This window comes from Berghia stephanieae, chromosome 13 (assembly GCF_034508935.2).
Source record: "Berghia stephanieae isolate SIO BIC M18660-M18661 chromosome 13, UCSD_Bste_1.3, whole genome shotgun sequence".
NCBI lineage: Eukaryota > Metazoa > Mollusca > Gastropoda > Nudibranchia > Aeolidiidae > Berghia > Berghia stephanieae.
In genome coordinates this window covers 19968563-19983562 of record NC_088372.1, presented here as the reverse complement: position 1 = coordinate 19983562, position 15000 = coordinate 19968563, and the positions used below count along the sequence as shown (strand labels likewise).

General features: G+C 35.4%; 1 protein-coding gene across 1 annotated transcript in view; it reads left to right on the top strand.

The window, feature by feature from the left end:
- LOC144959083 (uncharacterized) overlaps positions 1-15000 on the top strand; it is a 107873-nt gene that overhangs the window by 5323 nt on the left and 87550 nt on the right. Inside the window, exons 3-4 of the mRNA XM_078891461.1 lie at positions 153-449; positions 14071-14391. Of these exons, the coding sequence (XP_078747587.1) occupies positions 153-449; positions 14071-14391 (618 nt within the window). The remainder of the gene's footprint in view (positions 1-152; positions 450-14070; positions 14392-15000) is intronic.

Sequence of the window (15000 nt, the reverse complement as noted above, 5' to 3'; positions counted from 1 at the left end):
TGTTTCCCACAAATACAGCATTTGTTTATTTGTTTAGAATCAAATCCTATAATATTGTTCAAAATTAATATTTTGTCTGAGTAAACCCAATATAATACCGTTTTTAGCGATGCGTGATATGTTATGATTAATAAACTATAATATATTTTCAGATAAAATCAAGACCAATTCTCAAGAGGTATCTGAGACCTACATTGCGGACGAGGGAGAATATTTTATATTCACTTTTAATCTAAGCGTCCCAAGTCCACCGCATAATTACACCGTGCGAAAAGATGGCAAGCTTCTAAGGGATGACAAGTATCGTATATATTCATGGCCAAATAATGTAATAGCTAAGTTTGTCTTGAGGCAGGCAACACTTGAAGATTCCGGTCAATACGTCATAACAGAGAATATACCCGAAGGAGCTAACGCAAACCATAACTTCCAATTAGTCGTTGAAGAAGGTGTGTGTTATCTTCTCTAATTAAAAAAATGAGCTTTTATATAGCGAAGTATCCACTAAACGTGTTCAAGCGCTTTACAATGGGTCCCAGGCCATCAGCAACACTTAACATGTAGGACGTGACATGACGCCTGTTAGGCGATATTAAAACATTTTTTTCGGACAGAGACAACGCTGTTGACGGCCAGGTACTCATTTTATACCTGAATACGGTGAGAGAATGTGAGTAAAGAGTATTTTCCAACGACTCAACTATGCGCCGAGCGAGGCTCGAACCCAGGACCTTCCCATCCGAAAGCGTGTCATACCACAAGACCACATAGTAATATTACGAAACTCTTAAAAACTAATAATATACTAGGATACATTGCACCCTAAAAACGAGTAATAGATCTTTTTTTAAATGTTTAAAAACTATGAAATTTCGAATTGTGGCAATAAAAAATACTATTTATTCCACCCTTAATATTATAAAATCCTATAATTTCTTAAATAAAATGCATTAATGAAATGGGGTCATGTTACCTCTGCATGTAACACCAAGTCCTATTCATCATATTGGAACAAACTATTAGCCAAATATTGATAACATTAATATTATTATTATTATCATCATCATGATCATCATCATCATCATCATCATCATCATCATCATCATCATCATCATCATCATCATCATCATCATCATCATCATCATCATCATCATCATCATCATCATCATCATTATCATCATTATCATCAGTATTATTATTATTATTATTATTATTATTATTATTATTATTATTATTATTATTATTATCATTATTATTATTATTATTTTTATTATTATTGTTATTATCTTATTATTATTTATTATTATTATTATTATTATTATTATTATTATTATTATTATTATTATTATTATTATTATCATTATTATTATTGCTCTTCTTCTTCTTCTTCTTCTTCTTCTTCTTCTTCTTCTTCTTCTTCTTTTTTTATTATTATTATTATTATTATTATTATTATTATTATTATTATCATTGTCATCATCATCATCATTTTTATTATTAATATGAGAGACAGAGAAGAGAGAGAGAGAGAGAGAGAGAGAGAGAAGAGAGAGAGAGAGAGAGAGAGAGAAAGGGAGAGAGAGGGGGAGAGAAAGGAAGAGAGAGAGAAGGAGAGAGATAGAGATAGAGGGAAAGAAAGAGGGAGGAGAGAGAGGAGTAAGGAGAAGAAGGGTAGAAGAGAAAAAGGAGAGAGAAGAGAGAAAGAGGAGAGAGAGAGAGTGAGAGAGAGAGAAGGGGGGGGGGTGTGGGGGGAGGGGGGTCCAGCCATTGCATACGGCATTATTTCAGAGTTGTCAGACGTCAAAATTTTGAATGTTCAATCAAGTTTCCCAAGTTTGGAAACTAAAGTCTGCAAGTGCAAACGCTTTCTTACTAAATTGAGCCTTTGAATTGACCCAAAATTTCAAATTTAAGGTGTTAACTTTCAAAGCCTGCTAGGTGTTATCTAAAAAATCCCTATTTTCATCCCAGAGGTAAAATGTTTCTCTATTCCAAGTGGAGAACGGAATAACCCAGGCGTAAGCCGCAATGCAGCGCCGCAAATTGAGCTAGGGCGAGGTGACTTGCTCAAGGCCACACAACACAGTGGCGGGTGATCTAACTCGGTACCTTCCGTTTACGAAGCAAAGACCGTACCGCTTCCCCCTCGATCAAGATAGAAAATGAGTTAACACTATATTCCAATGGGGAACAAAAATTTCATATCAAAATAATAGTTCAAATCTCATTGGAAGTGTAAATCAGTATTCTGAAGGACTGAATACATACCTTGTGCAAATAATTTTCTGGTTTCAGAGTGATGACATCTTTTTTTTAAAATATTATTATAAAAGCGGATGCCAACAAATTGAACGACATTGTAATATCGGATATAACGTCTCCATGTTCATCACATGTTTTGTTTATTTTTTAATTTTTGTTTGTTTGTTTGTTATATTTTTTGTTTTTAATAAGATAAGATTGGTTTATTGCTTTAATGTAACTGATAATTTTTTCATAACTATGTGTATACAAATTGTATAATCAATATACTCACCTTCAGAAACACAGGTCCAAGTAATTATAATATATACTAATACAACATAACAATAATAACAACAACATCACTAACAATAATAATAAAAACACCAACAACAATAATAATAATAACAACAACAACAAAAATAGAAATAATAATAATGATAGAGCATATAACATTAGTGATAAAAGTACTAAAATGTATCATAACAGCCACGTTAGCAAAAACAGGAACCATAATATCTATTAATAATAACAACCACAATAACTACAACAACGATAATAACAACTACAAAAACAGTAATAATAACAATAATAATAATTAAATTTATATCAATTTTCTGATCCTCATATCGGTTCTTAATATCGCTAATGGATATTTTTTTTGGCCATATTTGATTTTAGAGATAACCATTTTTCCAACAAGAATCAAATGATTTATCCGCATACGATCGATTCATTGATTCCGGGATAATCAATCAATCCCACCATTACTTTTTGCAAATCTATATGTATTTGTTTTCCTATCTTACTGTTAATTATGCTTTCTATCTCCCGCCATACAGATTTTACTGATTTACAATAAAAAATGAAATCCTCAGAGTAGTCTATTTCATCACAATATTGACATTTATTTGAACTTGCAAATTTCATTTTATGAGGTAATATATTGGTAGGGTAAAAATTATTCATAATCTTCCATTGTAAAATCCTTAATCTTGATTCTTTTGACAAAATAAGGTAAAATCCAATGTTTTGCTTGTAACTCTACGCCCCCCCCCCCCCAAGCCCTTAACATGTTCTATTTATCCTTATCCCTAAACATTTTGTATAACTCTTTCTGGAAGATTTTAATAAATTATTTTTTTGAAATTTATTAAATACTTACTGATTTCGAAATTTTTAGGGTGATAAAGCGCTTTTGACTACACTATAATTCAAGATCTTTCTATGGAAATTATATATCTTTGAATTCCCCAATTGACATGATACGTCTTGAATTGATGTAGATTTACTTAACGTAAAACACTTTTTTGCGATTAGAATAGTTGAAAACAGTACTTTACCTTTGAATTTAATTTTATTATTGTTAAAATTGGTTCATCTGGGTGAATTTCCATACTTTGATCTTCATGAGGAAAGTTAAGATACTCTATTAGAACATTTTTCCAAAATATGTTTTTCACCAATTTTAACCCTTTGAATTGCGCACTGTTTATATTTGCTTCCAATGCTTTTTCCCCAATTAATCAGAAATGATTTTTGTTAAGAAATTATGTCAATCATGTTCAGGCCTCCATTACTTCTATCGTTACACATAGTCTTTCTTTTTACTTTCTCAAAAGCTCTCCTATTTGATGTTTTCTTTTGCCACAAAAATTAAAAGAACAATCTATTTATTTCCTCTAATACAGTCAACGGGATTGAAATACTCTGCATGATATAGATTAACATAGAAATACCAAAGGTTTTGATTATGTTTATTTTTCCTATCAAAGAAAGGTCCCCTTTTCCCCATAACTTTAGCATATTCTTTATGCTTTCAATTTTATGAATCCAATTACTTTTATTTTCCGTAGCTGTAATTTTTAAACTGAATATTACTCCTAAAATTTTTAGATCATCAACAATTGGAATGTTGAACATTGAATCTTTCCTAATGTTTTGATTTTTTTTCAGTTGCATAATTATAGATTTAATCTTATTCAAAGTAAGCCCAGAGAATATATAAAACTTATTGATATTTTGCAACACATGTTTTAAGTCTTTTTGATCTTTTAGAAAAAAAGTTGTATCGTCAGCATATTGTTTAATAATAAATCTTGTGTTATCTATTAGTATTCCTTGAATGTTTTTCTCCTGTCTTACTTTAGATGCCATTATTTCTACTCCTAGAATAAAAATTCAAGGAGATATTGGACAACCTTCTAACGCCTCTTTGCATATCAAAATCCCCCGATATATGTCCCCCATTTTTTAACACAAACCTTCCTATTATTGAGAATGGTGATAATATAACTTTTGAAATAATTTCCAAAACCAAAGTAATCAAAAGTTTTTAATAGAAATGTTGTCGAAAGTCTTTTTATAATCAATTGATAACATTAACGAGGATAAGTTTATTTTTTTTTCATATTCTATTAAATCATCAATTTCCCTCAAAATTTCTGCAATGTTTCTTCCACGAATAAATCCTTTTTGGTCCTTACTAATTATATTACTTATAACCGTTTTAAGTCTGTTTGCCAAGGTTTTTGCCAGTATTTTATAATCAGCATTTGTTAATATGTTATAGGCCTTGAATATTTTCGTTATTAACGCTATTACCCCCCTCCTTTGACTGTAACTAAGCATATTTTTTAAAATACTAAATTCAAAACAGTTGAACATCGCCGTTTTGATCTCATCCCAAAAAACTTTGTAAAATTCTACTGGAATTCCATGTGGCCCCGGGGAGGATCCATTTTTCATTTTTTCCCATAGCGCTCCTAATCTCATCTAACGTAATAAATCTGACACAGAATTCTTTCTCTTCATTTTTTTTTATTTTAGGTATAGGATATTTGTTACATATTCATCACTCAACATTTCTATTGTTTCGTCTTCTTTCAATTCGGTGTAAAGTTCTGAATAATATTTACTAATAGTTTCTAGAATTTCCAATTCATCTGTAACATAATTATTTTCATCACTTTTCAATTTATAAATTGTATTGTTTACAGCCCTGGTCTTTTCTAATGATAGAAAGAATCGATTACATTTCTCTCCCTCCTCTATCCACTTGATGCCTGCTCTTACTATGGCCCCCATTGTTTCTTCAATTTGTTTTACTTCAATTCTTTTCCGCAATTCCAATCTTTGTGATAAAATATCGTTGTCATTAGGGTAATATACTAATTGTTCTTCTAATTCATTAAGGGTTCTTATTTCTTCATTATAAGTATCTGATTTCTTACGACATTTACATTTGCAGTAGTCTTGAGTAAATTCCTTGATGTCTATTTTAACACATTCCCACCTAAGGTGAGGATCCAACATTTGTTTTCTTCTAAGCAACTGGATTTTTTGTTACATTAAAGTTATATATTTTAAGTCACTCAATATTGATACATTCATTTTAAATAAAAAGGTTCTTTTTTTGAAGGATGTGAATTTAAATTTTGATATAACTGCTCTATGATCAGTAAAGGCAATACCTTTAATTTCTGCTTCTTGTAAAAAAGGTATAAGCATGCTATTTATAAAGATATAATCTAAACGTCTATCTATCAAAGGAGATCCTCTACTCCATTTAAAACTTTTTTTCATTTTTATGTTTTATTCTCCATGTATCTGTAAAGGCTGATCTATTGATAAAATCATTAAAATTGTCAACATTTTCTTTATCATGCGGATTGCCAGATATTATGTCCAACTCATTATTTACCACAGTGTTAAAGTCCCCTAAACAAATCATTGGTAAATTTAGATTTAACTCAGATTTTGATATTAAAATCTTTCCTAAATGAGAAAAGAAATATTTTTTTTCCTGTGTAATACATGGTGCGAAAATATTAGCTAGTAAAATACCTCTATCTTTGTTATTGTATGTATTTAATTTTATCAATAATATTCTGGAGTCTTTGTACAATGTATCAATTTCTACGTTATTGTTTAATTGTTTGGAAATAATAAATAATTGTCCTTTACTTTTGGATGTCCCCGGAGATAAGATAATTTTCCCACCCCATTCTTTTTCAACGAAATTTGAATCCTCCTCCAATGAATGTGTTTCCTGTAATCCTACTATGTCTATTTTATTTTGCTTGATATTTTTAAAAATTGCATTCCTTTCTTTCCTGTTAATTAATCCACAAACATTTAGTGAAAGGATACTTAAATATTCTAAACCCCCATCTGAAAAAACCGTGCTAAAATTGTTTGGATTCATTTTAATTGAAGTATTTTAGAATTAATAATATTTTATGTTTAAGCATTATTACTGTTACTACAATCTCTTTTTAACACCATTTTACTCAGAGGGTTTTGGGCGACCTCTTTTTCCTTCCTCTTCTGGTGACCCTACTCTCTTTCTACTAGAAGATCTTGTCATAACATAATCCTCCATTGTTTTAAACTTTTTTTGCCTCACTCACAACTTGTCCCCCCCCCCTCTCTCTTCTTTCTTCTCTTTCTCTTTCTGTCTCTATCTTTTCTTTTTCTTTCCGACCTCTCCTTTCTTTTTGCTTATCCTCTTCCATGAAATCATTTGATTTTTCTTTTCCACAAATCTCACCTTCTCGCATCTCTCTTACCTGTTCATCGTTACCTCGCTTCATCGTTCCATTTCCTTCTTTTACCACTTCCATATCTTTTCTTACTTCCTCTCCTCCCCGTCTATTAATTCTATCATGTGGTTTGTTTTTTTCCTTATCTCTCACCTCCCGATTCTCTCCACTTTTGTCTCCTTTCTTCACTCCTCCCTTTTCTCTCCCTTTCCCTCCTCTACTTCTTCCTCATCCTCCACTTCCTTCTCTCCCTCCTCTTCCGTCTCCTCTCTCTCCCCCTCCATTTCTTCTTCCGACTCCTTTTCCGACTCTTCCTCTTTCTCCTCCCTCTCCTCCTCCCTCTCATAGTTTTCTACTCTATCCTCCTCTGTTTCCACTTCTTTTTCTTTCAGATTCATTGGACAATCGACTTCCCTATGTCCCCCTGTTTTGCATCTTCTGCAGACGACTTGTTTTCTACATGCTGTGGCTCTATGGCCTTGCTCCATGCAATTCCTGCATCGATTGTCATTCATTTCCTTGTAATACAGGAACCCTTTAAAGATCCCGACGTCTATACAAATCCACACCATCCTTCTCCCTGTCACACATGACATCATCTTACCTTGCGGGTCCCTTACCCGCTCCATTACCATTCTACTCGTCATTTTAAGTCCAAGCAACTTGATCTTTTTTTCGATCTCTTCATTGGAAAATGAGATTAGGATTCCACCAATAAACAGTTTGGTGACCGCGATCTCCTTCCCCTCTTCGTCCACGAGAATAAATGGGTTCCTCCCATTCAAATCCAATTTTCTCCCTCTAAGGACGATGTGGTGATTTTGGTTTCATTTTGTGTATTGTACATCTAACGTTTTGTTTTTCTCTTTTTGTTATAGATGCCTGCTTGTGTTAAACGTTGATTAAAGCTTTAGAAAGAATGTTCAAAGTAAAATCTCCTTTTTCTCTTTTGTGATTCAAATCTTCAACAATTTAATCAATTTTTATCTACGATAGACCGACACCTTCGACCAGCAGTCCTGACAACGGACCCTAGCTCACCCGAGGCGCTGAAGACTTGGCGCCAGTGGAAGAGAACATTCGACTTCTTCCTCGACAGTCTCCAAGACACTACAGCTTCCAGAAAACTTGCAACGCTTGTAAACTTCGTCGGTCCTTCTATCTACGAACTCATCGCTGAGTGTGAAACAGATGAAGTTGCTATCAAAATACTCGAGGCTGTATTTGACAAACCTAAGAATGAAGTTTTTGCCAGGCATTTACTATCATGTGGAAAGCAAGAATCTGGTCAAACGCTAGCCCATTATCTACAAAAACTTAAAAATCTTGCCAAGGACTGTAATTTCCAAGCTGTTACTGCTGAAGTTCACAAAAACGAAGCCATCAGAGATGCTTTCATCAGTGGCCTTATTTCTCCTCGCCAACGTCAACTTGAAAAGAACCATCTCGATCTCGACACTGCTTTCGAGGACGCTAGAACTCTAGACATGGCTGAAAAACAGAGCCTGTCATACCGTTAAGACGTGATAACTGCGGCTGTTGACGAACCACAAGACGAAAATAAAGCCATTGACAGTACAACTGCTTCTGGATTCAGTGAAGAAAAATGCTTCTTTTGCGATGACAAAAAAACACCCTAGATACAGCTGCCCTGCCAGAGAAGCTACCTGTAAGAAATGTGGTAAATCGGGACATTTTGCAAAAGTTTGTAAATCTGCCGGTGCCGAAAAGTCCCGCAGAACTGCCATGACTTCTTCTTTGACTTCAGGAAATCCAAACATAGCAACCACTCTCACTGTATCCGCCATCAATTGCTTAAAGAAAGCCCAAATAATTATTCTAGTAAATGGTGTTAAACTCAATGCCTTGGTGGATACCGGAAGCTCTGAAAGTTACATTAACTCTAGTTAAAGAAAACTGCTGGAAAGTAACCCCTTTTTCATGTAGCATTAACATGGCGTCGACAAGTCTCAAAAAAAAGACGAAGGGCCATTGTATAGTGCCTCTTTCCTATAAAAAGAGAATGTATACGCAAAAGCTTTCACTCCTGCCTGATCTCTGTGCTGACATTATCTTAGGTCATGATTTTTTAGGTAAGCACTCTGAAGTCTGCTTCCCGTTCGATGGATCTCAAAACCCACTCAAAATCCTTGGAGTAGCAGCGGCCAATCTTGAAGCTCCTTCTCTGTTTGAGAATCTAATTGAAGACTGTAGACCTATCGCTACTAAGTCACGCCGTCATTCAGAGTTGGACGAAGTTTTCATCGAGTCAGAAGTGGAGAAGCTCCTCAAGGAGGGTATCATCGAGCCTTCATCGTCACCATGGAGGGCTCGTGTTGGTTACGAGTGGAGAAAGACACAAAAGAGACTAGTTATTGACTATAGTCAAACTATCAATAAATATACTCTACTTGATGCGTACCTTTACCAAGGCTGGACAAGATGGCAGAGTCTATCTCTAAGTATAGGTATTACAGTACCTTTGATCTGAAAAGCGCTTATGACCAGATACCTATCAAAGAAAGTGACATGAATATATTGCTTTCGAGGCTTGCGGTAGCCTATATCACTTCAAACGAATCCCCTTCGGTGTAACTAACGGTGTTGCCGCATTCCAAAGAACGATCGACAACATAATTAAACAAGAAGATCTCTCCGCTTCCTTTGCTTGCTTGGACAACGTAACTGTGTGTGGATACGACTGGAGTGAGCATAATTTTAATGTAAAACGCTTCAGAGAAGTTGCTCAAAAACACGGACTGACTTTCAATGAATCCAAGAACGTGATAGGTGTTGACCTCATTGATGTTACTGGCTAAAGGATTTCAAAAGGGGAAATACGACCTGATCCATCGAGACTAACACCACTTCGCCAAATGGAGCCTTCTACATCACTCAAAGCTCAGAAAAGGGCCTGTGGCATGTTCGCTTATTAATTCCCCCTGGATATCCCACTTCTCTGATAAAATTCATTTACTGAATCATAACACCACATTCCCATCTCCACCTGAAGTACTTCAGGCCTTTGACAATCTCAAGGAGGAACTCGAGACAGCGGTCCTGGTAACTGTAGATCCTCAGCTTCCTCTTACCTAGAACCCGATGCATCAGACATAGCTATTTCAGCTGCTCTCAACCAGGAGGGTCGCCCTGTTGCCTTCTTCTCCCGAACACTCTCGTCAAGTGAAAAACACCACTCTTCGGTCGAAAAGGAGGCTTACGCAATTGTGGAAGCAATCAGAAAGTGGCGTCACTTCCTAATCAATACTCACTTCAAACTTGTTACGGATCATAAGTCTGTGGCTTTCATATACGATTCGAAGCAAAAAGGAAAAGTTAAAAATAACAAAATTCAAAGGTGGAAAATTGAACTTTCTTGTTACAACTACGATGTAATCTACCGTTCCTGGCCAGAAACCATGCTGCTGACGCACTCTCTCAAGCTACATGCCGCGTTGATTCTTGTGATCATTTAAAACATCTTCATGGATCCCTCAGCCACCCAGGAGTGACCCGAATGATTCACTTTGTACGAGCAAAGAACTTACCTTACAGTATTGAGGATGTAAAGAAAATGACATCTGGATGTCCAGTCTAGTCTGCTCTGAAATCAAAACTAGATTTTACAAACCAAAACAAATGCCCAACCTCATCAAATCTACCCAGCCAATGGAAAGGCTCAGTATTGACTTTAAAGGGCCACTGCCTACCTCTACTAGGAATAGATACTTACTTACTCTGATTGATGAATATTCACGATTCCCATTTGCCTTCCCATGTGCCGACATGACTACAACCACTGTAATTTACTGCTTGAACCAAATGTTTTCAATATTTGGCATGCAAGTGGAACGACTAAACAACACAATATGGAAAGTAATCACTCTCTCTCTCTCTCTCTCTCTCTCTCTCTCTCTCTCTCTCTCTCTCTCTCAAATCCAAAGGACTGTCTATCAACCAGTGGGAACTGGTTCTACAGGACTCCCTGCACTCTGTTCGTTCGCTTCTCTGCACTGAAACAAATGCTACACCGCATGAACGCATGTTCCAGTATACTCGTCACTCTACTAATGGTAGTTCCTTGCCCTCATGGCTCCTATCGCCTGGGCCTGTTTACCTCAGACGCCATATAAGAACATCAAAGTATGACCCGATTGTGGATGAAGTTGATCTACTCAAAGCGACCTCACAATACGCTCATGTCCGTTTACCAGATGGCAGAGAATCAACTGTTTCCTTAGGCATCTAGCTCCTGTTGGAAATGAAAGGCAGATTGAACCCACGCCAGTTGGTACATCGGGTGGTGCTAAAGCTTCTGATCTAACCCCTGATAATCAGATAAAGTTGACTGTAGAGCCCGATGTCGTCACTGTTCCAGATCAAACACCTGATGTTACCAACCTTGTGTCTGACAATCCACCCGATTCTGTTTCTTTGCCAGAAACTCGTTATCTGCCTGAACCGGTCATAAAACCTGCCAAGACTCCCTTCATTAGAACGAGGTTGTAATTTAAGAAGTGGACCCAAATAATGATACTGTTGGTTTGAATTTAAAGCCGCGGAGAATGTGGTGATTTTGGTTACATTTTGTGTCTTGTACAACTAACGTTTTGTTTTTCTCTTTTTGTTATAGATGCCTGCTTGTGTTAAAAGTTGATTAAAGCTTTAGAAAGAATGTTCAAAGTAAAATCTCCTTTGTCTCTTTTGTGATCCAAATCTACAACAGACGACCCTTCTGGCCAGCATCCTTACCCTAGCCTCGTTGTTGGAGGGATAAATCCTCCACAACCTCCCTATCCTTTGGGCTCCCATGAGGGATCCATCCCCTACCGACTTTTCCGCCGTAAAACATATCTCGTATGAAATCTTATTCTCTAGTCTAAATAAATGCTTGTTGTCACTGCAGATCATCCATTCTCGCTTCTTTGCGCACGTAATCGTACTAAAACATTCTGCTCCGAAAATAGCTTTGCAACTTTATGATTCAAGCTGTAACCTATTCATTGCTAGTCCTAATATAGCAATGATTATGAAAATTTTAGTTTTCTATTTTTGTAGGAAATACTACTCTTAAACAAAGCCATATCTCCACTGAGTAAAAATCTTTTTGAATTTTGAAAATCCATTAATATATAACAAAGTTATGAAGTTTCAAAGATGTCATTTATTTGCATGACTCACAAAGAGAAAAAATACAGAAAATATGGGACGCTTTTTCTGCGTTATATTCTGGTTTGTGCCTGTATCTCGCTTAATACGTGGAATTAGATATTAAAACTTGGCAATTTTATGGCAAAATTATCAGAAAATTTGATGAAGACATCAGAAGAGTTCTAACTTGTACAGTTTTAGAGCTGTACGGCTAGGGTCAATTATAAATTTGTTTTAAAATATACATAATATCGATCATTTGGAACTTTTTCGAAGTGTAATCTTGTGTCTACAACCCATACAAATGACACGAAAAATGCCTGCTGAATTATTATCAATTAGTCCCGTGAGACCATGGCTTATGTAAATTCTAGTATTTATTTACTATCCTTATGTCATAACAATAAAAACAATACCTTAATTTTTAAAAAGCGCGCGAGGATTTGTGTTATCCGTCGTCGCGAACAAGGTTGCCAGATGGCCACGTGTGTGGTCAAATATATAATTTTGTTTCTTTTTTTACATTTTATTCATCTATGTTTGTCTCAATGACATTTATCCTAGCCTATTCAATTTTCTGTTTGTTACAATTTAGTTAATTTTAAGTGGGCCAGTCTTAATATTGAACGCCATATGATTTTCTATTTAGCCACTTTTGAAGTCGAATTTGGTCAGGTTAAAGTCTGGCTATCTGGCAGCCTTGCCTCGCTCATGTCATTTTCTTGTCGCGCGATGGTGGAGCAAAATGGCCGTCTCCATGTTTTCACTCATTGAAATGCAAATTGGGTTGATGTTTTGTGAGAATACGGGAAAAGAACTTATCATAATCGAATGAAATTTGAAATATAGATAGAAGAAATGTGCATTAAATAACCTTATGAGCGACAAAATCTCTCCTCTTTGTAGTTTTAGAAATATTGTACTCCAAAGAGTAAAAATCTATTTTTAACGGTCTTCTGGTAATCGTACACGTTTTGTCGCTTGACATAATCTAAAATGACCTCTTTTCTAACTGTGTGCCAATTTTCAGTCATATTCAATTATAAACAGCGTCGTAATTAATTTTAAAAAATAGCAAGTACGAAACGGCTTCGTCCATATTTTGTCGCGAATTTGGGCACTTCGTGAGCGAAAAAGAGACCCAAAGATTTGTGCGGGATAGTCATTGCTACCTAATATAGTAAGGTGGGACGTTATGCCTTCTCTGTCTTGTTTATTAGTCATCTTGGAATCACCAGTGATAAACTGAAGTCCCAAACCATACACGTAATTTGTTTTTCTGTAAGGCAAATAATATATCAAGTGGTTTTATCTTTAACTGACTGAACCGACCTTACTTCGGGAGCTAATTTAGGTGGCGTAAAACTTTCATCATCTCAAGATATTATTTTCTTTTTCTTCATCAAATAATCTGTATTCATCCTTTTCCACTGGTAAAGTATTTTCAAAGGAGTAACTGCAAGGGTCACATCGTTATGTTTGTTGTTTGTATCATAGTAACGTTATCGGCAGACAATATCCTAATGTCTTTACAGAACGTTCAACATTCTTTTATAAACTTCTTTTTTTAAATTTTAGAATCAAATTATGTAGTTGGGTCCTAAGACTCGAGGTATGAAGAAGAAAAAAAGAGAGGAGGATGAGGAGCAGGGGAAGAAGAAGAAGAATAAGAAAAAGAAGAAGAAGAAGAAGAAGAAGAAGAAGAAGAAGAAGAAGAAGAAGAAGAAGAAGAAGAAGAAGAAGAAGAAGAAGAAGAAGAAGAAGAAGAAGAAGAAGAAGAAGAAGAAGAAGAAGAAGAAACCGAGGCTTAGCAGGGTTTGAATGTCACATGCTTAATCTAGATTTGACATCAAAATTGTATATTCAGGTTCACTCGCACTTCAAATATAGATCGATAAAATGATTCTCATGTTTTTAAAGGGCAAGGAAGTCCCAGGTTTTTGACAAGATGAAAATCCTTTAAAATCTCATATCTGAGAGTATTTAGGCAGGATGAGGGTCATTTCAATCGATTAATATTATTCGTTGGAGGAGTTTTCTGGTCCATTAAAAAGAAAAAAAAGCTCTGTTTACCCAGTGCGGCAGTAATAGCCATGGCTGATTATTAAAGATTTGCAATTTAATTTTTTTTCAGGAATACACTTTAGAAATAAAAGAGCTCCATCGAGCTTTGAGTCTGGATTCGAGGGAAGCGACTATACTGGCCGTTTTGCCTTTCATGGAACAAGCGACCCTCGTCGAATTTCTCTGTATAAAAATGACGTTCTTATCAACAAAGAACGACCTCATTCTATTCAGATGATAGAAGATACGGGAGGCATGGGAACAGACATCAAAATAGTCGAAGTTAGGATAAACAAATTATCAATGGCCGATTCTGGCAGTTACAAGCTGAGAATCGAACCGCAGTCTGGGGAGGATGTATATCTCCATTTCTTCATAAACGTCGAAAAAGGTTAGTGTTTTCACTTCAATAAATATCATATTATTGACTTTTGAAGTTCTCTTTGCGGTCAATGGCTTTTTCTACGATGTTTTGTTTCTTTTTTTAAAATGGTTTTACGGCATTAGCAATTTATTATTTATAACCCATCGTATCAATAGGATTAAAATATCTGTGAAAAAAAAGGAAGTTTTGGGTTAAAATGATAAGTATGAAAAAGCACACACTATTTTCAGGCGTTTTCTGGAAACTGCCTTAAAGTACAATAATAAAAAAATACTTAAACTTAAATCAAGTTTCATTTATTATTTTTTTTGCAACGATTTTAATTTCGTTTAAATTGCCCGACATGACACAACGCCGATTGGACGCCTTGAGTCTCGTTCTTGAAACACTGGATCACCTGGGTTATTTATCTGTTAGAATGAGCTAGATAGGGGTCATACTAGCTCAGTGCTAGAGCATTCGCTTCCTATGCAACGGGACGCCGTACGATTACGGATTAAGTCGAGGTTTGCTTTTTTCTGACCCTTTGTCCACTCGGCAGTGATTGGTGTCACGTTTCTGAAGAACGACCTTAACTTTCAATGGGAAAGTAGCTTAAGGCTGAGCATGAGTTGT